General features: G+C 47.5%; 1 protein-coding gene across 3 annotated transcripts in view; it reads left to right on the forward strand.

The window, feature by feature from the left end:
- The first annotated feature begins 2,793 nt into the window (after positions 1-2,793).
- Positions 2,794-27,163, forward strand: part of ASB18 (ankyrin repeat and SOCS box containing 18) — a 78,579-nt gene continuing 54,209 nt past the window's right edge. The window contains exons 1-2 of one of the 3 annotated variants that reach the window (XM_039470205.2): positions 2,794-3,077; positions 26,144-26,266. In XM_039470205.2, the coding sequence (XP_039326139.1) occupies positions 2,873-3,077; positions 26,144-26,266 (328 nt within the window). In that variant the 5' untranslated portion in view covers positions 2,794-2,872. Of the gene's footprint in view, positions 3,078-25,447; positions 26,267-27,163 lie in introns of those variants that run through there. The other 2 variants (XM_039470204.2, XM_039470202.2) reach the window with 2 other exon arrangements.

Genomic DNA, 27,163 nt, shown 5'->3' on the forward strand with positions numbered 1-27,163 from the left:
AGAAGATTTTGTGCTGAAATAAAGAAATTCATGTTGCCTTAAATATAATTTGTGTTAGTTACATTTCAATTCCTAATTTATACATAGCAGGGTTGATAAAGAATTGCATTATAATGAAATTAGCTGGAATAATTAGCATAGTGTATGTGCCACTGATTAAACACCCAGCAGATAGCTTGGTAATTAAGATCAGCGAGTGCCGTATTTTGAGGCTTTGTCATCTTATTATCTGCCCAACAAGTGCTCCATCTTTACCTCCCTTCTGATTTGAAGTTTGATAGCAGTCTCTAATAATTCTCATTTTGTTTCTTTAAATTACCTTGGCCCAGTGCTGATCGTTTTTCCTATGGTCACTACCCTCCCTTTCACTGTATCTACACACATGTGCTAGTGTTAGATTTCTCCCTAAATATAAGACATTTGATGCTGCAAAGGATTTGTGCTCAGAAATTTAAGCTCAAAAATCTCCTTCAAAACTCCCAGTCCTTTGACCAAAGAAAGAAGTAAAGACCAGTTATATTCTGCAGTTCGGTGAAGCCTCTGAACTGCAGGCAGATCCTGGGCATTCGTATTTCATTCGTGGGCGGAGTCCATTACCAGAGATTCCAGGGATGTCTCCATCGGGGTCCATTCATCAGGGTCCGTGACACCAAAAGGCAGTCACTCCAGTGGCCCTGGCTGCTGCTAATTTGTGAGCCCAGCCTATGGTGCCATGGCTCCTCCACATTCCACTTGGGGACTCTGGGGTTGGCTGCTGTTGTTGCAAAATTCATTCGGATTTTATCATAAAAGGCAGGGTGTTACTATTATCAAAGAATAGAAGGCTTGGGAGGATTCACTAAAGTTCTTCACTGGCTGAGTCATTCCCCCTGCATCTTCTTAGACTAAACCCAGGACATTTCCATGATTTAAAGGCAGAGTAAACAGACTACCTGTATCAACCAGGAATGTCTTCAGTTACAAGTAACAGAAAACACACAAAAACTGCTTAAGGCATAAAGATAAGAGTTCTGGTGGCTGAAATGTCACCTCCGGTCTCTACCCAGCTTTCTGTCCCACTCTCCTTTGTGTGTTGATCCTTCATTTCATGTCTGTCGCCTCCTGGCTGTGATGTGGCTGCTGCAGCTCCAGATATCATGTCCATGTTCAAGGAAACAAGAAAAGGAAAGGGAGATGCCAGCCGCTTCTGTCCCTCTCGATCAGGAAAGCAGATAACTTCCCAGACTCACCCCACCAGCCAGAACTGGGTTACAAGAGAGACTGGACATTGAGTAGCTGGCAAAGCAGACTGGGACTGACACTACTGACCTAAATCAACGTGACTCATCCTTAGGGGCTGGGCACAGTGCCCCTGCCAAGAAAGCCAGGCCGTGTTGGGCACTCAGGTGGAAGGAGAATGGATATTAGGCAGGAACTACAGTGCCTGGCACCTCAAATGCAGATGGAACAGAAGCAGGAAAATGCAGATGGAACACACTGGAACTGAAAGGAGGGAGGGTGTATTAGAGTTCTCCAGAGGAACAAAACCAACAGTGTGTCGGGAGAGAGAATCTATCTCAAGAATTGGCTCATAGTATAGTGCAGACATGATAAATCCCACATCAGCAGGGTGGGCTGATAGGCTGGAGATCCAGGGAAGAGCTGAGGTTGAGACCAAAGGCTCAATGTCTGTCTGCCACCAGAATTCCTCCTTGCTCAGCGAAAGTCAGTCTTGTGTTCTATTCAGACCTTCAACTGATTGATGGAGGCCCACACATGTTAGGGAGGGCCATCAGCTTTACTCCAAGTCTGCTGGTTCGAGAAAGTCTAATCTGATCCCAAAAACACCTTCATAGAAACATCTAGACTAGCGTTGGGTCAAGTCTCTAGGCACTGTGGTCCCAGCCAAGCTGACACATAAAATTAAGTACAGGGGAGAAGGAAGGAAGGAAGGAAGGAAGGAAGGAAGGAAGGAAGGAAGGAAGGAAGGAAGGAAGGAAGGAAGGAAGGAAGGAAGGAAAAAGGTGGCAAGATGGAAGGCAAGGCAAAGGAAGCCCTGTAAGCTCTGCAGCCCACCCTGGATCCTCAGAGGCCACAGCACACTGGTGTCAACAGAGAAGCTGCAGGAACAGCTGTGCTTGTGCACAGCTTGGCATGAGGAAACCCAAGCACACTGAAGACACAGGTCACAGAGAGAAAGCCCCACCTCTGCCCCTAAGAGTGCACAGAAATCCACCTGAGGGCTCTGCCCTTCCACAAGTCATGGAATTACAGGCTTTGAGCCACATTTGCCAGCTTTGAGGGACAGGGAGTTCATGGGTAATATTTAGGTTACTTTTTTTGTTCACTTCTGTGATGCTTTTGTCTTCCCAAGACCAGCCAGTTCTTCCCTGAATTTGGAAACCAAAGATTCCATTCCGTTCTATGCAGTTCGAGGCATGCCAATTTACAGGTGACCAGACACTCCTTTCAGAGGACGTGAAGGAGAACGAGGGATAAAATATTAGAAAATGTTCCTTTCCACAGAACAGAGGTCCAAGCCCAGTCCCAGGAAGAGGTTTTCAAAGTTTCAGGAGAGAGCCTCACTTTTTATCAAAAAAGACATTATTCAACATTACCCATGAAAGCTCTCTTTGAAAATATTCTCTCTCCTTCCGTATCATTTACAAACATATCTGCTGCCCCCATCCCTAGAATAATCCTTCACTGAGGCCTCTGGAAAGATTACTTCACACCTCCCTGCTGGGGGGTTGGCCCTCCCGAGGGACTGTAAGAGGAGCCAGGGTGCTGCTATTTATAGAGGCCCCCACGCCACTCTTGGGGACAGCTGCTGACTTTGGAGTCACTTTAGAGGAAGAAAAGAAAAGCTGGTCGCTGCACAAACGACACAACAATGTCCAACTGGGATTACCTTCCCGACTACCCACTCAACTCCGATTTAGTGAAGAGATTAAAGTGCGCCCTGGATGCCAAAGACGAGGAGAGAATGAGGGATTTAATCTGCACTGAAGTCACGCCTGTGGACGCCGTGATAGAACTGGCCAATGACGACTGGATGAAAGACCCCTCGGCTCAGCTGCCCCCCGGCATGCTGCTAGGTAACCAGAATGAGTTATTTACCACATGTCAGTATAACTTAATTACTAAGTTATGCTGACAGGGTGGGCAGATCTTGGAGGGAGAGGGGCAATTGTTTGTAAAAAGCAAATGACATGTACTGGGATATCTGACTCTCATACATATGTGCATACATGCGTGCTGCATAGACCGTGTACGTGTGTGCTACGTCACAAGTGCAAGGCAACACAAGAAACTCACTCTTGCTGCCCCCATCCTACCACAGCGGCTGCTCTATGGCTGCGCTGTTTTCCAAGCTCCTCCATTTGCATGTGTAAATTTCACCCACTGATAACCATGTCATGGACACAGTTGTGTGTTCTGTTCCCTGAGATCTAAAAAATCCAAATCTAAAGTATTTTCTGTGTTGCTACCCAGTCTTCCTAATTTCAATCTCCTATCGAAATACTTAAACCAAATGCCTACAAAAAGATAATAGTTGGTTACCTTTTTGCTTCTACAAATAATGCTGTAATGAGCATCTGTATTAGGATTCATACGGCCTTTTTCTGATTTGGGATTCTATCCTTCGCGTAAATTCCTAGGAGCCATGTAACTAGAACAAGAACATAACATTTTCTCCAAGTGTATTGTTTCTAAATTGGTGCCAAATTGTTTTCCACAAGGGTTTCTATTCCCTCTGACAGTGAGGTGATGTGTTTTACCACAGCCTCACCAAGGAGCATCGCCAGTAATGAATGTTTGTATTAAATTGCCGTTTCATACGTGTACACTGTTAATTCTTCCCTGCCTGTCACTCATCCCTTCTTTGCAGGTCTGGATGAAGTCTGGTCCACAGGATTTTTTCTTTGTAGGCCTCATCAGGTGCAAGACTTGTCTATCTGGGGCTTGGGCAGGATCGCGCCATCTCTTTGAATCATTCTGATTTCTTAGGACTTCTTCACCTTTGTTCACATCATCCCTTCGTTATGTTTGCTGAAAGTGCTTCCTGACGTGTGATTTAGATTTAGTGGTGTTGTGCTCCTTCCCAGCTTGTCGGGTTAGGGGGCAACTTAGCCTTGGCCCCTCAGGGATGCTGAGGGCTCCTCTCCACCCTCATTCTCCTTCCCAACACAGGCGCACACATGTGCACACACGTACATGCATGCACACGTACACACATGTGCACAGCACGCAGGAGGAGCATGGACGGGACATGCAAGGGAGCGGCTGCTAGGGAATGGAGCTTTCAGTGCTGAGGAGAGCAGACTGAGATTGGAGTTTCCAAGAGGTTCCACCAACCCTCCCTCGGTTTGGGTCTACTTCCTGGGCTGCCTCTGACAGTGAGGGGACCTAAGCAAGCCGCTTTAGGGAGGAGTCTTCTCTTGCTTCCTCTTCACCTTGGTTTTCCTAACATCTGGTGGGGATCCACAGGCCCGGGAGCTGGGATCCCAAACTTGGTAGGAGATTGCTCTGGGGGCGTTAGGGGAGGTTGTCATCATAAGCAGCCATGGGACGGGGAGTGCTGAGTTGTACACCTTGCATTCCCTCTCGGGGCGCACCCTGCCCAAGCAGCCCCCGAGGCTGATCTCTGCCAACTGCATTGGTCCTGCTTGCCCTCTGGTTCCTGTTGGGGGCTGCTAATGAAAGGGGCTGGGGGGAGGCGAGGGCAGGGAGAGTACTCCCCAGCCCCTTCCTGCCGGATAGCTGCTGGGTTTAGCAGCCTCCTTCTGCCGAAGGCTAGGCTCTGCCCAACAGCTCCCGCCCCTCCTCTGGCCCCATCACATACAGGGTCAGGAATGGCTACCCACTGTGGCTGCTGCCACCCATAGGTGGTCTCCTGTAGCCCCTGTAACCCTGTCTGCCTTTAGTATACCCTGAACTCATGCCATCTGCTTTCTGCTGGGACCCTGACAGCAGCAAGCGTCCTCTCAACAGCTCTTCCTTCATAAACCTGTCCCAGCCGGTTGAAGATTTGTATATTGGGAATCTTTAACCTAAATATCCTCTCTTTTCACATTACTAATTGCCCTGCAAAGTCCTTACTGTGGGTCTCATTTTACCAAATGCTTGAAACTATGAAAACTGTGTTAGGAAATTTACATTCCTTCCGCAATGAGTCCGTTAAGTTATAAATTACACACTGATACGGTTTGGTTGTGTCTCCACCCAAGTCTCATCTTGAATTGTAGCTCCCACAATTCCCACGTGTTGTGGGAGGGACCCAGTGGGAGATAATTGAATCATGGGGGCTGTTTTCCTCACACTACTCTTGTGGTAGTAAATAAGTCTCACGAGATCTGATGGTTTCATAAAGGGCTTCTCCTGTTTGACTCTCATTATCTCTTGCCTGCCACCATGTAAGAGGTGTCTGTTCCTCCCTTGCCTTCCGCCACGATTGTGAGGCCTCCCCAGCCACGTGAAACTGTGAGTCCATTAAGCCTCTTTTTCTTTATAAATTACCCAGTCTCGGGTATGTCTTTATCAGCAGCATGAAAATAGGCTGATACACATACACATGTACTTTTTCCTATCTAACGATTCAGCAGTGCAGGGACAATTTGATACTGGCGACATATTTAAAGTGCTTGGGTCTGATCCAAGTTGGTTCAGTTTAGGATGATGGTATGCTAAATGATTAAACACGTGATCCCGGGGCACACCTTGTTATCAGTGATTTTATCACAGAGAAAGCAGGCTGGACTTCAGGACGAGCGTGCAGGGAGCAACACGTTCAGACATTCATTTGGGGTATGCCACTCTGGCTACCATGGAAACTAGGACTTGCAGGAGCAGAGAAAGGCTAGGAAGAAGTTGAGTCTAGCTGGGAGTTCATTGAAGGCTGTTGCCCAGGTGAGAGAGGCAAGAGTCTAAGCCAAGGCAGAGGAAGACACAAAAGCCAAGTGACAAAGATGAGAGAGATTTGGGAGGCTCGATGGGAAGGTCTTGGTGATGGGTAGAGGACAGGGCCACCAGCTAAGACAGAAACAAACGGTATCTGTGGTTATGATTATTCATTGAACCTCTACTCTGCTGAGCTGTGTAACCTCAGGAAAGTCGCTTTCTCTCTCGGGACCAACAACTCCACTTATTAACTAGGGTATGAGATTAGATTAGTGCTTCCCACACACAGAACCACAAGCTTCCTGAGAAAAGCTCCATGGTGGAATGAGCTTGGGAACTGCTTTCTGCTGGGTCCTCCCCTCAGAGACTGGCACGATGACACATCAAAGGCCTGGAGTAGTTAACACAAAGGGACTTAAGGATTGCGACTGCGTTGGGCATGGCTTCTCATCTCACCCCGGAACCTCACTCTTATGGCTGCTGACCACCACAGAATTGGTGATTTGCAGATGCTCTTGGGGAATCGCTGCTGGTTGGATCATTGTTTGGGTTCCCTCCTTCTCCATGCTTCTCTGAAGCCATCATCCCAAAGACTCACTGTCGCAGCCTAAAATGGGCATAGGTTCCTTTTTTCTGTGAGGGGAGCAAATGTTCTCTTTCTCAAGGTAAGGGCAAGTTTGGGGGGATGGTCCTTGATGGAAGAAAGAGTTGTTTGGATTCGAAGCTACATGTAGGGTCTTTACAGTTTTTGAAGAGTGGTCAAAACTTACAGCAATGATCTTGAAATACAGCACATATTGGGAACGGACACTGTCAAGCATCTAAATCCCTGAGAGGAGGACTGTGAAGAGGAAGGGATGATCACACTGGAAAACGGGGCTGGACCAAGAAACAGGGCTGAGCTGGGGATGTCCATCCAAGCCAGGAGAAGGCCAGAGTCAAGGGTCATGTTGGCAAAAGCACCTGGGGAAAGAAGAGGGAAGAGGTTTCCATCCCAAGGACAACCCCAGTAGACAGAACTCTTGAGTTTTGGTCAAAAGATGACCATGTGCAGAAATGAGAGAAAGAAAAGTGACCATTCTCTCTGCGTGTTAACAGGATCACCTGAGGACCCTGCCTCTTACAGTGTGCTCATCACGCTCACTGGCCTGTGAACTTACGATTCCCACCAAATAGAACAGAAAGAAACATAATTTATTTTGATGCATCCATGTCAACATCATTTAAAAAAAAAAAAAGCATAGAGGAAAAGCAGCATGGTATCCAACGATGGAAAGGCTTTTTCTGGAGAAATCCCTGAGTGAACATGTGCCCCCACCTTGGTGCAGGCAGAAATCAAAGGAACTGAACATTTTGCCCCCGCCCCCCGCAGATAGTGGGGCAAAGCACAGAACGTATCCTGCTGAGGCAGGCATTAGGCAAGAGAATGGTCATCCATTAGGGTTCTCTTAAAGACGCAACTCTCCTGTGCCCTTGTGAAGACACCTGTTCTCCTGCAAGGATGGACCTGGGACATGTCCAACATCCTGCTGGGCTCACTGAGACTGAGCCTCTGACTCCCCACGGTCAGCCTCCATCCCAACAGGATCCTCCTAGCCAGGGCTGCACCTCCTCTGCTCACCTCTGCTATCTCATCCTTCCAGACCCCACGTAGGAAAGGTCACCTCCACTGGAAAGCCATCCCTGCCCACTGGGACAGAAATCTTGCGTCCTCCCTCCATGAAAGCATAATGCCCTGAGTCTCCATCCATTACTGAAATGCATGGCCTTGCTAGGCTGGTTTTTATATATTGACTGGACGATTCAAACCCAAATGCAACCTTCTCCAGGGCAAGAACCTCACCTGACACTCGATGATATCCAGAGCCTAGAATGGGGTTTTAGCCCCGAGAGGAATCTCTGACTCTGGGTGAAGTGATTGACATGGAGGTGCCAAGCTCCTGTGCTCACCCTCAGCTGTGTGGGCACAGACTGCATTTCCACAGACACTACTGGGATTTATGTTTCTGCAAGGAAATATTCAATTCTACCTTCTGCTAAAGCCAAGTCTCTACTGTTTAGTACCAGCAACAACCGCATTATTTGGGTTTGCCTCTTTTCAATACCAGTTGGCTCAGTAGCTGCAGAGAACACAGAGAGGGAGAAAGGACAGCTGGGGGAGGGGCGATGAGACCCATCTCGCCCCCCAAATGCATCAACTGTACAATCTGGCAACTGGTGTAATCAAACGACTTAAGAAACAACTGATTACTAATTGCTATTATTAAGGATGTCAGCATTCCATGATTTTACTGCTGATATATACAAGTCAAGATGCTACTTGAATTCTTGATTGAAATAGAAAAATAGAGGCATTATGTTGTGTTTGGGGTAATAGTATTTAAGCACCCAGAGTAAAGTTAAAGAAATACTAATTGAGTTTTTATTAAGAGATCTCACCAGCAGCATGTACAGGTGGGGAATGAGTGTGGGTAAACACGCCATGGACATATGCACACATGTGGAAATGGTGTCCATTTATGGAATTAGACTGCTCATCTGAGGCTTGATGCAGGGCGAACCACGACACATGGACCATATTCCGTGTCAGACGTCCTTCCTTGTGCCTGGATAATGACATCACTCAGGACAAACCCAGCAGTTGACTCTAAGTTAAATGAGCACAGCTCCTGCCTTAGAGGAATCATTTTCCAGCACGGCGACAAGCGCGTACCCATCGATGATGGCGCCAAGATGCGGTGTAATGGGAAGGGCACGTGACTGAGCGGAAGGGGACCCAGGCTCTTGCCTAAGCTCTCCCGTGACCTGTGTGACCTTGAACATGTCAGACCACCTCTTTGAACCTTAATTTCCTCATTTTCAAAAATGGGATTGGTCTGGATCATCTCTAAGCATCTTTACAAATTTGGCTAACTCAGGTTCTAAGACGAACGGCTTGTGATTGTGGAGGGGACAAACAAAGCATCCCTACCCCCACTGCCCTCCCAGGAGCGGCGGATTCTAACAGGGGCCTGTGTGGACCACACCCTGCCTTCAAACAAAGGGCTCTGGTGGTGAGTTTCAGGTCAGGTAGGCAGTGAGGGTACCGGCTGTGCGTAAGAAGCAGGCTTACGAACTCATAAGCACAGATGAAGCAGCTTGGCTCAAGGCTTACGAAGACTAAGTCCCCAAATCAGGGCATGTTCAAACTGAAAATGGTCCTACACAGAGGCAAAGAAGGAGGAACTGGCAACACAGCGAGGACCTGCCGTTCCCTGGATAACAAGTAAGAGCACCCCCAAGGCTCTCCCCTTTTCAGTTCTCTAGCTGAGGAAAATGAGGCTTGAAGAAGTTGCATGACATACCTCGGGTTCCACAGACAATCAGTGTTGTAAACCTGGTGCCCTTTCCCGTGCTCCACGATGCCTGCGGTTCTTCCCACAGCTGCGCTCTACAAACGGGGACACTGAGGCTCACCTGTGTTCCCTTGCTGGTCAACAACCACTTAGGAGCAGAGCAGGGGCACGTGTGCTTCCTGACTCGTAGTCGGGGGCTCTTGCTGCCTGCCCACCCAGGGACATTTTGCAGGAAGGTCCATGAAAAAACTTCCCAGTGAAGCTGTCTACCACTCTTTAACTGACACGATGCATATATATGCATGTGTACACACAGGCACACACACATTCATGCACATGTGCACACACACACACACACAATCTCAGTACGCTGGAGTCCCTGGCTTCAAATCATTGAGAAAAAATAATCCAAAAAATCACGGACAAGTGAGTGGGGTGCTACGCTGGAGAATGAAAACAGAAATGGGAAGCCAGAGGTCACCCAAGGCAGGGCAGGCAGGAGGAGAAGCATTCTGCTGTCTTGGCTGCTCCCCCCACCAGAGAGCATGGGGGCAGGGAGACCCTGCTCGAAGCAAAATGAAATTAAACCTTTCTAAGTACTTATAAATCAGCACCTAATGACACTATCCCACCGCCAGCCTGAGCATTGCTCTTATTACTTTGATTCACAAGCCAGGAAAAGATCCGGAATTATGCACAAATTATTGTCCCATCTTCTTAATTAACGCTGATTGCAAAATTCTTGCTAAAGTCCTTGCTAACAGACTCAATTATGCGCTGCCTGAATTGATTCACCCAGATCAAGTGGAATTTATTAGAAATACACTTTCCTACAATAACATCAGATTATCTTTGAATATAGTTAAATTATTTAGGAATAAAATGGCTGCAGCGGCAGCTCTTACTTTAGATATAGAAAAATATCCCCCACCACCTAGAATTTAAATGTTTCTTTGCTTTCTATGAGAGACACACCCTGGGCTCTTTTTTTTTTCTCCCAGAAGCAGGTTGGATCACACTGTGATGAGATGAGATGCATTCCTTAGAGCTAATGGTCCGGCTTCAAAGGCATATGGGCAAGAAAAAAAATCCTACAGGGTCGTGTCTCCGCTCCCCCCAAGTACAAACTGTCACTGCCTGTGGAACACAGTGAAATTGCAATTAGACTAAATCAGGATATTTTCAGAATCGAAATTGAGAAACGGGCTAATAAAGAAATAATGTATGCTGATGACATACATCTATTAGCATCACTCCCAAGCACACTGGAGTTTGGAAAGAACAAAAAGAAATGAGAATAATAGTGAAGAGTCTTTTCTACCTTCCCAAGATGATGACAGTTTCTTGCCATAAGTGCTCTACTTGGGAAATAAACATTCTGAAGGAACTAATTGGAAATGGTAGGCATGCCCTCTCTAGCCTGATTCTAGCTTCCCATCCAATGCCCCACTATCTTTTAATGCCACCCTCTGCACCTGGATATTGGATAAGGGCTAGGTTTGTCTGATTGCCCCATCCTGCACATAGTAGGTGCCTAGTAAATATTTATGGGCCAGGCATGGTAGTTCATGCCTGTAACCCTCACTTTGGGAGGCTGAGGTGAGCAAATCACTTGAACCCAGGAATTTGAGACCAGAGCAACATGGTGAGACCCCATCTCCACAAAAAATAAAAAAATTAGCCAGGCGTGATGGCACACACCTATAGTCTCAGTTACTTGGGAGACTGAGGCAGGAGAGTCACTTAATCTGGAAGGTGCTGCAGTGAACCAAGATAGTGCCACTGCACTCCAGCCTGGGCAACAGTGAGATCCTGTCTCCAAAAAATAGATGAATATGTAGAAATTAAAAATAAATAAATAAAAATAAATATTAATGTGGCAAATAGCACAGGGAAAACACTGTAGAACTCCTCTGGCTAGACCCTCGAAAGAGGAACATGTTCCTGAGAGTCTGTGATCCAAAGGAAGGAAACCCAAATAAAGGGAGGCGAGCAGTGAACACAGTGCACCCAAGGCATGTCACATGGGACAGGGAAGCAGGACCCAACTGGGACTTGGGTGTGTAAATCAGAGAAGGGAGGAAGAGGAAGCCCCAGGCAAAGAGATTGGGATGATATTGTTTGAGGCCACAAATTCTAGGCACAGGTGTTTACCCTTACTCAGAAAGCCCCACGAGGAGCCATTCAGCAAAGGAATGAGGTCATCTCAATCTGGAAAGAAAACATCTGACTCTTTTACCTAGGTAAAGAGGAAGATAGAGGAAAAAGGACAACTGCCAGGAGATGCCACCAGCTGTCCCCTCACAGCCACCCTCTTCTCCTGCTTTACCAACAAAATCCCTGGGGCACGCAATGTGCCCACCCAGAAAAGAAATATATCTCCCCATTGTGTCAGCTTGTTCTCATATTGCAATAAAGAATTACCAGGCCAGGCGCAGTGGCTCATAACAGCACTTTGAGAGGCAGAGATGGGCGGATCACCTGAAGTCAGGAGTTCAAGATCAGCTTGGCCAAATGGCGAAACCCTGTCTGTACAAAAAATACAAAAATTAGTCGGGCGTGGTGGTGGGTGCTTGTAATCCCAGCTACTCAGGAGGCTGGGGCAGGAGAATCACTTGAACCTGGGAAGCGGAAGTTGCAGTGAGTCAAGATGGCGCCATTGCACTCCAGCCTGGGCAACAGAGTGAGAATCTGTCTCAAAAGCAAAAAGAAAAAAGAAATACCAGAGGTTGAACTGGCTCACAGTTCTGCAGGCTGCACAGGAAGCATATCAGCTTCTGCTTCTAGGGAGACCTCAGGAAGCTTCTAATCGTGGTGGAAGGCAAATGGGGAGCAGGCAGCTTACGTGGCAGAGGCAGAAGCAGGAGAAAGAGTAGAGTGGGGTGCTACACACTTTTAAACAACCAGATCTCACTAGAACTCACTATCTTGAGAACAGCACCAAGGGGAAGGCACTAAACCACTCATGAGAGCTCCGCCCCATCATCCCATCAGGCTCCACCTCCAACATTGGGAATGACAGTTCGCATAAGATCTGGGCAGGGACACAAATTCAAACCAAATCACCTGCTTCCCTTGAAGCTAGGGCTGGTCTCGTTCTCAACAATGGGCTTAACAGCAGATGGAAGATGACAGAAGGCAGAGGCTGCAAATTTGAAACCATCAATAGAAAAGTATTTGATCTGAAGAAGAGAAAGATAAATGATGGGAAATAAAATGAACAGGGACTGTGGGACAAGATGAAAGGTTTAACATACTCAATGGGAGTCCAAGAAAGAGAAGAAAAAGAGATGGCAAATAAATGATTAAAGAAATAACTACCAAACGTTTCCCAAATTTAGTGGTAAAAGATATAAGTTTACAGATTCAAGAAGTTCAGCCAACCAGAAGAAGGGCAGAGTTGGCAGAAGAGAGTCAGGTGTGTGGGCTCGCATGCCTGAATATTCAATTGCTGTTGTTGAGTCAGGTTTACTCTGAGAATGAAGTGCAGGTTTCATCGGCCTGGCACAGTGGCTCACACCTTTAATCCCAGCACTTTGAGAGGCCGAGGAGGTTGGATCACGAGGTCAGGAGTTTGAGACCAGCCTGACCAACATGGTGAAACCTCATCTCTACTAAAATACAAAAAAACAATAATAATAATAAAGTAAGCCGGGCATGGTGGCTGGTGCCTGTACTCCCAGCTACTCAGGAGGCTGAGGCAGGAGAATGGCTTGAATTCGGGAGGCAGAGGTTGCAGTGAGCCGAGATCATGCCACTGCACTCCAGCCTCCAGGGGAGACCAGGAAGTCTCCTGGCAGAGTGAGACTCTGTCTCAAATAAAAAGAGCAGGTTTCATGGGAGTGAAGGGTGAAATGTGAGCAGAGAGAAGGGTGCAGTACGTTCGATACATGGAGATGAGTCATGTAACTCTTCCTCCCGCAGACCTGCCATGGTTCTGTACTGCCTACAGCAAAGGCTGGCTCTATGGCCTGTGGGCTGGCTGCCTTGTTTTTATGAATAAAGTTTTACTGGAACTCAGTCACCTCCTTCATTTACATATTCTTTATGCTTTCATGTGAGTGTGGCAGAATTGGGCAGTTGCCCCAGAGACCATATGACCTGCAAAATGTCAACTATTGACTGTCTGGCACTTTATGGAATAAGTTTGATGACTCCTGTCCAACAACACACAGTTTAAATTTTACAGCAGGCACCCAAAGGCCCAAAAATGTGCCCTGAGCTCACTCAGCCCTGCCATTTTCTCCGGGCATCCCTGCACCCCCCCCCTCCCCAGAGACTGATTAGTCACATGGCTACTCTGAATGTGGTGGGAGGCAGGAGTCACTCGGAAGGGTTTGGCACCGAAATTGACAGTAAGCATTTAGACATGTTTACAGCAATTTAACACATTAACACAACATCCGTGTGTGTCATTTGCAGATGTGTAATTACCTGTCGGTTTTTGGTCTTATTTTTGCCAGTAACTAATTTCATAGTATTCTGAAAGAGAATCAGACCAGGTGAAGTGGCTCAGGTCTGTAATCCCAGCGCTTTGGAAGGCTGAGGTGGGAGGATTGCTTGAGGCCAGGAGTTAGAGACCAGCCTGGCAACATAGTGAGACCCCATCTCCCCCCCAAAATTAAATTAACCGGCAAGTGGCTATAGTCCCAGCTGCTCAGGAGGCTGAGGTGGAAGGAATGCTTGAGCCCAGGAGTTCAGTGTTACAGTGAACTGCACTCTAGCCTAGGCAACAAAGTGAGACGCTAGCCTTAAAAAATAAAATATAAAAATAAAAATAAAGACTGAGCCCCTTGAATGAGAATCAATCCGCAACAAATTAGAACCAGAAAAGAACATCCTTGGTCCCTCACCTTGGGTGCTAGAGAAACTCTGGTTCAAGCCATGTCTCCCAACGCCCCAGTCCCCAGCCCCCTCCTGGCCTTCGCACAGCCACCTCCTCTGCTGCTTCCTGTCCTCTCGTGTGCCAGCAACACACCCACCATCCTCCCAGGTGGCTCGCGAGCTCAGGGGTCAGCGTTGGATGCTAACCAGAGTTTGCTTGGCAGGAAACTTCCTAGGATCAACACCCAGAAAGCCAGGCCAGCGAGGGTGGTGGGGATCCTTGACGCCACCTAACTGTGCCTTGGCTGACCGCAACGGCAGCTCTGAAACCGATATGATCTGTCACAGTTTTCCCTGCATGAGGCCAAAATGGCAGGACAGCTCTGGCTGCACCTGGATCCATCACTGGATCTGGCCATCTTGGGAAGGGTGTTCTTGGGTGAGGCAGCCCTGCAGCTGTGGTAAGCCCTGGAGGAGCTGCCAGCTGGGGTGACAAGTCCTCCCTACAGCTGGGATCTGGGGGCTCATCTCTGTGCACCAAAGGCTCTAGGCCTCTCTCTCCTCCCAGCTCTGAATCACAGGCCTGCTTCGTTTCCTATTCAGGGGCCCCTCTGCCTGACCCCTCCGCATCATCAAAGGGCTGGCTGCCTTCCTGACTGCACCTGTGTCCCCAGGCACCATAGCATAGTGGCTAGTGACTCCTGCCTCTTGCTCAGGCCAGAACATAGGGTACAGCTCCCCGCAGCAATAGATCAAGAGGAGGAAACAGACATCTTGGGGAGGAAATGCACCTTCCGCATCCCACATATCCCGCTCGCTTTTCTCAGATGCCACGTTAGGGGGAAGCTGACCCTATCCCTACCACATCACTCTGATCCCTTATTTGAGGCATCTTCATCTTAACACCTGTACCTCCATATAGCAGTGATCTGATTCCACCCTGGTTAATAGCGGCCACGTCTGCCCTCCCACTCAATTCAATATTCCTTAAAGGCAAGAATTTCATAGGCGTGTGTGTGTGTGTGTGTGTGTGTGTGAGAGAGAGAGAGAGAGAGAGAGAGAGAGAGACAGAGAGAGAGAGAGAGACAGAGAGAGAGAAAGATGGAGTCTCACTCTGTTGCTGCTCAGGCTGGAGTGCAGTGGTGCAATCTTAACTCACTGCAACCTCTGCCTCCCAGTTTCAAGCAATTCTCCTGTCTCAGCCTCCCAGGTAGCTGGGACTGTAGGCGCACACCACTGTGCTTGTCTAATTCTTGTACTTTATTAAAGACGGGGTTTCACCATGTTGGTCAGGCTGCTCTGGAACTCCTGACCTCAGGTGATCCACCTGCCTTGGCCTCCCAAAGTGCTGAGATTACAGGTGTGAGCCACTGTGCCCGGCCAGATTTCTATTTATTTCTCTAAGCTTTTAATACCTGAAGAATGCTCTGTACAAAACTCAGTATAGAACATTTCCAAACTGAACAGAAATGTACCCTCCCACCTGCAAACTAGGAGAGCGCTGGTGTCACTGAACTCTTCAAAAACTTGACTTTTAAAAAATCTTTCACCATAGGCAAAAAGATCGCTTGTCATTTTTAACTTGTATTTTAAGTTAGTAAAATTGGACATGATGTGTAGGTTTTGGGAGTCACTTATAGTTCTTATCATTTTTTTCCTGTTTTTCTGTTGGAAGTTTGAAGTTCTAATTTTGGGCTTTAACTCCATCAGACAAAACTGGCCTCATGTTGCTGGATGCAGTGACGACCAAATCGTCTCCCAGACCACCTTTCTCAACTGCATAGGTAAACTTCTCATTTCTAGAAGGGATATAAAGGATCACAGGGCAGAACAATCAGACCAAACCAACTTCAAGAGAGAAGTATTTTGCTCCCTGTGTGAGATTCATAAAAAACAATCAGTCTGAACATGCAATTTGTCTCAAGAGGCAGGAGCTGCAATTTTATCATGTAATTAAATCCCCATGCCAGTTGTAAAAAAACTTCTTCGCCTTTATCAGGGAAAGCTTCAATGATATGCTTTCCAGCAATGTCCCCGGAGCCTATAAATGCCCTTCCAAGGCTATTTACTCATGGCTGTGCACGCTGAGGATTGGGTCGCTGCGTTTTGCACTCACCCACAGCAGATACACGGCGTTCAAGGGCACCTTTGTTTCTGAGCTTCCAAAAAAGCCCTCCTGGGCTGCCAATGAAAGCGGCACTTGACCTTTGGATAAGATCACATTAATAATGGGAAGTGACTGTTGTTCTGCATTATCCACACTGGGCTTGGTAGCAATGACGGGAAAATAAGTTAGTGAGGTGGTTCCCTCCCTTATTGTGTTCCTCCACATGATGGAAATGAGATTTCTTAATAATGTGAAATCAGCACAGACAATTTAAGTCATTATTAATAGATGCACTTGATCCGAGGAAGTAAAATGTTTTAATGTTTTGTTAAATGAGGTGTGCTGTGCTAACATTGTTATTCAGAGAGGAGGTTGAGCTACTTTAACATTTTTGATATTAGTGTCTGTGTGACTAACTCCGGTGGATGGATGTGTCCTGGAACTCTTAAAGCAGAACTTCATACACCTGCCCAGCTTCTTATTTTTAAAATATTTTTTTTTTAAATTCTGCAGGGAGTGGGGTGAAGGCAAGGTGGCTTTAGACATTAAAACAGGAAAAATAAAGACCAGAAAAAGGTGTGAAAGTAACTCCACTGGAAGGCCTGAAGCTGTTGCACAGGTTGGTAGGGATATTCTTATCCCAGAGTCCAGTCGGACTTCGTTCATGGACATTTACAGAAACCCTTCACCTGGGAAGTACGAAATTGACCAGGTCAACAACGTGCACTGGCATATTTAAGAAAGGGTGCACGAAATCCCACAGTGGCCACAAGGGTGGACTTCCTGCTCCTGTCTGTCCACGTGGACACTTGACCCCAGAAGGAAGCCAGACATTTTCCCTTTCCCAAGAACAAAAGAAAATGTCAGGGGCATCCTACAACCTCAAAAACTCTACCTCTTGGCTTGAAGGCATGGAAAATTGTGGCTGTGGAGAACACAGCTCACCAGCCCCAGGTTTCAGCCTGAGCTAGATTAATCCTAGGAGACTTCTAGAAAAAGGAAAATCACTAGTCTACTCAATGGCAGGAAGCAAAGATCCCAATAGCATGTGAAAATAATAATCACCATTTAAAAACTACCATTTGGATATCCCATTATAATTTCAAGGTGGATTTTACTTTCATCATTTCATTTGATCCCGTAGGCAAAAACTGCCTCTCGTTAGCCACTGACACTATAGGACTCAGTTATAAAGAACTCATCTTTCTGTCTCCTGCAGACGGAACATTATGTTTATTATTTAAGTCTCCAAAATATTCTGTGCAAAATTATATTTAAATCCAGTTGACTACCTGGCTAATGTTAGAGAAATTCAATCTATTCATTCAGCAACCCAGACACAAGCCAGGCTCCTCTCGTTTGGATTCTTTTTTTTTTTCCCCCTTTTTTAGGCGGGGTGGTGGGGGAGACAGAGTCTCACTCTGTCGCCCAGGCTGGAGTGCAATGGCACGATCTCAGCTCACTGCAACCTCCACCTCCTGGGTTCAAGCGATTCTCCTGCCTCAGCCTCCAGAGTATCTGGGATTACAGGCTCCCACCACCACGCCTGGCTAATTTTTTGTATTTTTAGTAGAGACGGGGTTTCACTATGTTGGCCAGGCTGGTCTCAAACTCCTGACCTCGTGATCCGCCCGCCTCAGCCTCCCAAAGTCCTGGGATTACAGGCATGAGCCACCGCACCCAGCCCCCTGCTTACATTCCTGGCTTCCTTTTCCTAAATTTACTTCATGCTCTGCAACAAAAGACCACAGCAATTACCTTTGCTTAGTACTCTGCCATGGTCCACCCACACAAATGAGCTTCCTCCGTCAAATAAGTACCATTTGAAAAACTAAAAACATTAAATGTACTGGTTTGGAGAAAAGTATATTCATCAGAATCCCTGTCTTTCAAGAAGGGCACTGTATTTGTTCAGAAGCATTTCCTTGACCAGCACCCTGGAGAAGAAGCTGAAACCCCATGGGTCCTGGTAATGCACAGAACAACACTGAAGGAAAAAGTGGAAGGATTCCTGTGGTTGTACCAGAGAGAAAGGAAGTAGAAGTGGAAACGAAAAGTCGAATAAGGCTGTGCAAACTGTGACTGGCCCCTTCACATGCTCAGTGTGATTGCCAGATACGCTAAGTGATGGTATTACTGGGCTAGCTTGAAAACAAACCAACCAACCAAGACAAATCAAAGGAGCCAATTGCGGCTGCCTTGTGGGAGGAGAGCGGAAGGTACACAACACAAGCAAACAGAGGTCAAGGGCAACACCAGGAAGCAAAGCACAGGTGCGCTCCGGAGTTCTCGGAGGACTCTCCATTCCACAAAGCCAAGAGTCCCAAGGAGAAAGAGAACTTGAATCGACATCTATCTGACACGTTACTCTTACTGTACAGACATGCTCTGAATGTTTTCAGATAATTTGCTGCATTTATGCCACCTAAATTTGAGTATAAATATTAATGCATCAAAACAACCAACAACCTCTGAACTTAAAAACAAGAGAAAGAAATTTCTAGAGCCCCAAATAGGGAACCCATAGCAGTGAGTAGCTGTCTAAGCCACAGATTCCTACACGCCTGGGGTTTGAATGCCTTTGCATGCCTTGTGGCATTGATTGAATCAACCTGTTGCTCTGACCTGTTGAGATCTTTTGGAATCTTGTCTGTGTCATGCTCCACGCCACCCATCTGATAGCTCTCCTTCCATGTATTCATTCAAATCACTGATATGTATCATACAAAACGGAGGTAAGTCCAGGGATAAAAGCCATTCCACGCTGCATGGCAAGGATCACACATTCCATGGCTGCCTTTCACAGCAATGGTTCTCAACCCTGGCTGCCTGTTAGAAGCACCTGGAGACTCTAACAGTCCTGATACCCAGGCTGCACCTCTGGCCCATTATGCCTGAAACTTTCAGGTGGGCTCCAGGCATCATGTTTTTTAAAGTTCCCCAAGTGATTCATTTCTGCAGCCAAGGTTTGAACCACTGCTGTCGAGACACCGTGTGTAGTATTTCTCCAGTTTGCATTATGTAGCCAGTTTCCTGAAGAATGACTCACACTGTTTCCATCTTCTCCAAGAGGCTTTCATGAAACTTTCATTACAAGTTGTTGCCTACACCTTCTCTGCATATTTACGATAACCATGTCGCAAAAGGAAATTCTGGTTCACGCCGATGTGTTCCTAGTGACTCACGGAGCTCCAGAGGACTCCACTGCATTTCTAAATACTCCCAAACCATCTTTTCCACAATCCGTGTAGGGATCTTGTCCAGATCTAATGTCAAGATTGTGAGTCTGAGGAACTCAAGGTCTCTTTCCTTCTGAAAACTAAAGCCCTAGTCTTCTGGTCCTTCTTTTCTTTTACCACAGTTCCTCAAAGATTTTGACAATTGTTCAGGAACTTCATACACAAATTGAAAGAAGCTGAATTTGTATATGTACTAAAGCTGGCAGAGAAGATAAAACCTGAGTGGTATCTTAAGGCTATGTATTGGCTTTGACTAAGCGGAGAAGGGTGAGGACCAAAAAGATAATGAGATTAAAATGACTTGACCCAAGCAAGGTATAGATAATATGAAGGCAGCAGCTAACAAAGAGCACAGCCAAGAGCACTGGGTCAGAACACAGTTATTCACTCAACTACAGGACATCGTTCAGCTGCCGGAAAAGAAGACTAAGGAACCCCTGTCTGCTGGAGCCCTCCACTCCTTGCTTTCTCCTGTTTGATCCTGGCAGGTAGAGGCATTGTTAGGTTTTTTCACCTCTGAACCCTCAAACCATAAGACTCACCCTAAAACATAATAAAGATTACATAAATGCTTATTGAATGAATGAATAAATGAATGAATGGGTTAGTTTTCCGGTCGGTTTGTTGGTTTTAATGCAGTCATGATCATGTGGCTCTTCTTTAAAAAATAAAGACGGCTCTCTGCCATGCTTCTGAAGTAATCTGCATGTCTTACTTATGAACTAATGCTATCTACCAGGAGCTATTTTTAAAGCTCTCTCTCTCTCTCTCTCTCTCTCTCTCTCTCACACACACACACACACACACACACACACACACACACACACACACACACACACACACGAAGTCTGTTCCTTGACTACTACACCTTACCTACTGAAATCAAGCTTGGATATTAAGGGCGCTGTTGACAAATAACACTGGAAAGCCAAATTTAGCATCTAATGCAGTGTGGAATGACTTTTATCCCTGGACTTACCTCCAGTGGCCCACTCCTTTTAAAAATAACCAATGACAAGCTCTATCAGGCATCAGAAAATTTGCTAAAGTGAAACACCAGTCCAAGCTGGATCAGATTATAGCTGTGCCTGAGTAAGAAATTTATCTAATCACAAACAATCAATCAGAGAAACAATTAAACGGCAACATGGCTATGCTTAGAGAAATGAAGACCCAAAGAGCTTCATACTGCTGGGGAAATGCATAGTGCAGCTACAGGACACACACGTGAAGGCGGAAAGGACTTGACACCGAAGCACGCCATGTTGTTTTGGTGGACGTTTGAGAAGGGAAGTTGTCTGCACCGTGAAACTGTTGGTCATTTACCCAAGCAAATGCATTTTATCTCTGATGAAGGCTCTAAGTTCCTTACAAACAGGGTCTATTTCTTCTTTACTAATGCATTTCCCACTGTACCAGCAGACTCCTAGGCACACGGTAGATCCTTTGGGTGGGGGGGGGAAATCTCTGCTGTTCTCATTGATGCTGCTTTTGCTACTGATGATATGGATAAGGAAGATGAACTTTAAAAACATATGACGCAAGGTTTTCAAGAGTTCTCAGGGGACATATGGTAGCCAAGGGCTTTTTTTTTTTTTTTTTGAGACAGAATCTTGCTCTGTCACCCAAGCTGAAGTGCAGTGGTGTGACCTCGGTTCACTGCAACCTCCACCTCCCAGCTTCTCCTGCCTTAGCCTCCCTGAAAGCTGGGATTACAAGCGTGTGCCAGCACACCAGGCTAATTTTTGTATTTTTAGTAGAAACGGGGTTTCACCATCTTGCCAGGCTGGTCTTGAACTCCTGACCTCAAGTGATCTGTCTGTCTAGACCTTCCAAAGTGCTGGGATCATAGACATGAGCTACCGCGCTGGCCCAGGTCTTCTTACAAAACCTGTAGGGGGCCGGGCGCGGTGGCTCAAGCCTGTAATCCCAGCACTTTGGGAGGCCGAGGCGGGTGGATCACGAGGTCGAGAAATCGAGACCATCCTGGTCGACATGGTGAAACCCCGTCTCTACTAAAAATACAAAACATTAGCTGGGCATGGTGGCGCGTGCCTGTAATCCCAGCTACTCAGGAGGCTGAGGCAGGAGAATTGCCTGAACCCGGGAGGTGGAGGTTGCGGTGAGCCGAGATCGCGCCATTGCACTCCAGCCTGGGTAACAAGAGCGAAACTCCGTCTCAAAAAAAAAAAAAAAAAACCTGTAGGGATCTCTACTCAGGTGGTAAGGTGGGCTGCGCAGTGAGGCCCACAGATCTGAGGCAGGTCCTCACCCTGAGCACCTGAGACCTGCCCGAGGCCAGCTGAGCACCCACGTTACTACGGCATTCTTCCCTAAGGGCAAAGGCAACAGATGGCCAAGAATGAGAGCAAGAACCAGGGAGGAATTTTAATGTTGAGCACATTTCAAAGAGTCCAGTCCATTCTTTCTCTCCACCATTTGCATTGAAGACCTTGTGCGTGGAACACTGCGGGGCATGGAGAGTTTCCCAGAGAGGAAGCAGCAGCTTCCACCATCCCTCGAGAAGCTCACGGTGAAGTGGGACACAGACAAGGACCCAGCAGTAATAGCAGAGTGCCCGGTGCCACCGTCAGGGTGCAAGGACAGACATCGGAACTAGTCTTGGAGGTCAGGGGAGGCTAAGCCGTGTTGGAAGATGAATGAGGCTGGCCAGGCAAGGAGAGGAAAAGAAGGACCGTAGGCAGAAGGAACAGCCCGCGCAGACCTGGAGAGATGAAGGCACAGCCGGGGGACTGCAGATCCCTGTGCTCAGGTGTGGCATGCTCCGGGGACAACAGTGAGGGCAACAGAGGAAGCCCTTGGGCATTGGCTCTGCCAGGATTGAGAAGCCTTGAGAAAGGTAACTGAGTCTGTGAGTCCCAGTTTCCTCATCTGCAAATGGCATCAAGAGTATCCACCTGCAGGGAGACACCTGACACAGAGTCACTAGCAGTGGATGTCCAGGGAGCAGCAGCCCCCCAGCGCAGCTGTCCCTGACCCCCAAGAGCTAAGCCCGGTGGGCCCTTCTGCAGCCTCAGAACTGAGCCTCCACCCGGAGGTCAGACAAACATGGTAAAAGATAAACCCACGGCCCCTGTGGCAACCAACCTGGGTCATGGCCAAGTCTCCCCAAACACCCAGCCAAGGCTAACTCTCACCCGTGTGAGCCCCTCAGCTTTCATAGCACAGCCCCTGTCCCTTATCCCCCTGCATCACAGATGGCCAGACGTGGCCTCATCCCTCCCCACCCAGCACCCCTGCTGCCCTCCTCTGTCGAAGAAAAGAGGTGGGTTTTATCATGGGGTGAACCTCCAGGCCTTGGGTCAGCCCATGCACATAAACTCATGCCTGTAACTAGGGTTAGATCAAGGATTCTACAACAAGGGTCAGAACACATCGATATCAAACTATAAATGTGTGTGATTTCTACTCCACCCTTTGCTGCAATCTCTTCTAAGGAAAATCAAAGCTCTCCCTTTGCTGGGCACCCCTTCATTGTAGAAGATCTGGGTGAAAGGGGCAACCCAAAGGCCAGGCTACTCTTCCAAATAAAGAGCCCACACAGAAAGCCTGCTCTGGCTGGACACTCAGAGGTCAGGGGGCACTTGGCAAGGGTTAGGGGGAGTCACAGGGCAGCCTTTGTGTGCAGAGAAGACTGAGAGAGAAGAAACAGGATAAGAGGAGGCTTAAGAAGTTTGACTGTGACCAGGGATGCACAGCCCGATGAGCTCTATTCCTTGATTTCACATCTTTTTCCCTGTTGTTTCTCTGCCGTTTCTTCCTGGTTGCAATACCACATGGGGACGGGATCCCATCGGTCCCCAGGTCTAACACGGGCCGTGAGCAAATGGGGGCTTATGCTATTCCGACCTCCCTAGGAGAGGGTCTGCTTAGCCCTCCTGGGCACTGCTCCACTGGCCTTCTCTCTACTCATCCAAGCAAAGCTCTCCTGAGCCTTTCACCTCCCTCCAGCCTCTGCTCATGTGGCTTGTGTTGTGCACAGGCCAAAGGATTCTGTAGCCCACTGTCACTGGCCCATTCCAACTTCCTGGTGGGGAAAAACAGAAAGAAAGAGAGGAAGGAAGGAAGGAAGGAAAGACGGGAGGGACGGAAGGAGAGAAGGAGGGAGAGACAGTCTGGGCATGGTGGCTCACATCTGTAATCCCAGCATTTTGGGAGGCCAAAGTGGACGGTTCACCTGAGATCAGGAGTTTGAGACCATCCTAGCCAACATGGTGAAACCCTGCCTCTACTAAAAATATAAAAATTAGCTGGGTGTGGTGGCAAATACCTATAATCCCAGCTACTCAGGAAGCTGAGGCAAGAGAACCACTTGAACCCTGGAGGCAGAGGTTGCAGTGAGCATAGATCACACCACTACCCTCCAGCCTGAATGTCAGAACCTGAGCATTTGCAGTGTCCAACAGGCCTCCCTCACACATCCTCAGAGCGGCCACAGCCCTTGAAACACACATCTGCTCATCACTGGTCATGGCAACAGAGAACATGGGTGGGATAAAAAGCAAAAAGACACTCTTCAAAGCAAGAAAGAGAAGCCTTACTTATTTTAGGTAGTACTTTTTGTTTTTGTTTTTGTTTTTTTGAGACAGGGTCTCACTCCACTGCCCAGCCTGGAGTACAGTGGCACAATCCCAAGCTCTACTGATCCTCCCACCTTAGCCCCCCAAGAAACTGGGACCGCAGGTGCACATCACTATGCCCAGCTAATTTTTTTTTTTTTTTTTTTAGAGATAGGGAAAGTCTTGCTATCTGCCTGTTCTCAAACTCCTGGACTCAATCAATCCTCCTACCTCGACCTCCCAAAGTGCTAGGATTGGCCAGACAAGGTGGCTCATGCCTGTAATCCCAGCACTTTGGGAGACTGAGATGGACAGATCACTTGAGAGCAAGAGTTTGAGACTAGCCTGGCCTACATGGTGAAACCCCATCTCTACTAAAAATATGAAAATACAAAAAAAAATCAGCAGGGCATGGTGGTGCAAGCCTGTAATCCCAGCTGCACGGGAGGCTGCATCAGGAGAATCACTTGAACCCAGAAGACAAAGATTGCAGTGAGTGGAGATGGCACCACTGCACTGGGTGACAAAGCAAGACTCTGTCTCAAAAAGAAGGAAAAAAATGCTGGGATTACAGGTGTGAGCCACCATGCCCAGCCAGTAATTACTTATTAGCAAGAATTGGCTGGGATTAAGTCTTAACTTCCAGAGCAGAGGCTGACTTTTCCTGTGAAGGGCTGGATAATAAACATTTCCGTCTTTGTGGGCCATGCAGTCACTGTCACCACAACTGAACTCTGCCATTATAAATTCAAAAGCATATGTAAATGTATGAGCATGGCGGGGCTCCCAATAAATTTATTTAGGGACGGTGAAATTTGAATTGATGTACTTTCATGTATCATAAAATATTCTTCTTTTGATTTTTCCCAACTATTTATAAATATAGAAACCAGCTGGGTGTGGTGGCTCACACCTGTAATCCCAGCACTTTGGGAGGCCAACGCAGGTGCATCATGAGGTCAGGAGTTGGAGACCGGCCTGACCAACATGGTGAAACCCCGTCTCTACTAAAAATACAAAATTTAGCTGGGCGTGATAACATGTGCCTGTAATCCCAGCTACTTGGAAGGCTGGGGCAGGAGAATCACTTAAAACCAGAAGACAGAAGTTGCAGTGAGCCAAGATTGTGCCACTGTACTCCAGCCTGGGCAAGAGCTGGGAGTGGAGAGCGCCAGGCAGTGACGGCAGACAGACCCTTGCAGCCCTATCAACCCAAGAGTATGTCCTGCTACCTGCCACCACCTTCGCTTGGAGAGAAACTAAATCCTGGGCGGCCAAGAGCCCTCTCTGGAAAATGGCTCCTGGCAGTGCTGGCCCAGTTCTGAGTAGGTCCTGCCTGATGCAACTGGAAGCCACCTGAGTGGCATGGTGGACAGAGGACAGACTCTTGAGACAGATGCACATGGGTTCCAGTCACAGCACAGCCACTAACTGGCTGAGCGGTGGTGACCACGCTCTTTCCTTCATGTGGTTGTTATTGGGAGTAAATATGGTAATACTTAAAAAGCACCTGGTGTACACTGGGTGCTTTATAAATACTTGTTTCTTTCCTCTGAGTTTAAGACTTTCATTTCCAGATTCTAAATATGGTACTTTTATTTAAACCTGAGAGGATATTACTTATTTGCTAAGTATCTGGTCACTAAAGTCATATTTATAAGTGAGTCACTTACTCCACACAAACAGGTGAATGCAATGCTATTTAAGATTGGGGAATCATCTGCCCAACTGCAGGATAAAGGGTCCATCACAGTTCAGTGTGCGCTGGGAGTCTGCCCTCAGTGCATGGAGAGCTGCTTTGGAGCTATCCAGATGTGTCTGTCTCCGGACACATCTATATCATCACAAAGGGGTGGCTGAGTGCTGCGGCATCCCAGTGGTCACATGCCTCTTGTCATATCAAGTAACCTTTATCACATCGGAGCCCACAGGAGTTATAAATACACCACCATTGAGCCCCAACTGGATGACAATTGAGTAATGACAATAGAAATAGCTCACACTCCGTAAGACCATCTTTCCCATTCCTGAAGAACTGTTCTGAAATCAACGGCACTGCAATGGAGAGACAGCCAGGGCCAGTGAGAGGAAAACTTCAAATCTTTCAAAAGATGGAGAAGGAGCCTCAAGCTACAGCAGGGTCCCCAGTGCTGGAGTACCACACTGCCCTGGTCGCAGGGGACCTGGATCATCTTCAGCCTCTCATGGACCAGTTCTTCCGGGATGCCAACGTGGTGTTTGAGATCAATAAGGATGAGCTGGAATGGCAGGTGAAATCTCCAGCCACGTTTGGACTGTCAGGTACCCGTGTTCTTTAAAGCTCATTTATTTTTAAGGGGCTACTAATACTCTCCTGAAACGTCAGGCTCCTGTGTGTAGACTGGGCACAGTGGCCCTGGGTTTAACATACACAAAAAAAGAACATCAGATGAAATTTGCTCTGCAGTGGCTTTGAAGTGTACGTTTTAGGTGATGGCATTAAAGAGATCCAGTTGGAAAGGCAAAGCAGCCACTGGTGGGAATGGCTATCTGATGATGCTGGGTATGCCTCTTGTCTTTACAAAGGAGCATCGGTTTGGGTGCAGAGCTGCCTGCACTGCCTCTGGCAGCCAGGGAGGTGGGTGCTGGAAAAGGAAAGTCTCTCTTTCGATTGCACTTGGAACAGCCTCTGGCACAGAGCTTTGCATGAGGTCCTTCTATGAATTTGCAAATGCCACAGCTACAGCAGGGTAACCAGGGCACAGCGAGCATCAGTAGGGTCAGAACCCCAGGGCTCTCTGTAGATCCTCCTCCTGAAATCTGGGGAAGCCTAAGAATGGGGAAGGAAAGAGGAAGAAACCAGAGGTCCTGACTTCGTACATGTCTGCAGGTGCCCTTGCTGCCTGAACACGGTCACCGTGTGCTGGGCAGGCAAGCAGACCTCCCAAGTGGAGAGAGGTCCCTTCCTTCCCCGGCCCACTCAGGATATGCAGACACTTGCTGACCACCAGGCTGCATCTGGGGCTTTCTCGGCTGGCACTCTGCTTTGGGCACCCCACCCACCACAGGCTCAGAGGCAACACGTTTACCAAGAAGGTTCATGTGTTGAAATCTGCAGCAGTTCTGCCAGACCATGGGGTTTGAGAATCTGAGGTCAGTGGCTGGTGGCCAATGCCCCATGTTATTGACTCTTGAGCTCTGGCAGGCAAAGAATGCAGA

The sequence above is a fragment of the Saimiri boliviensis genome, chromosome 5, assembly GCF_048565385.1.
Source record: "Saimiri boliviensis isolate mSaiBol1 chromosome 5, mSaiBol1.pri, whole genome shotgun sequence".
In the NCBI taxonomy this organism is placed as follows: domain Eukaryota; kingdom Metazoa; phylum Chordata; class Mammalia; order Primates; family Cebidae; genus Saimiri; species Saimiri boliviensis.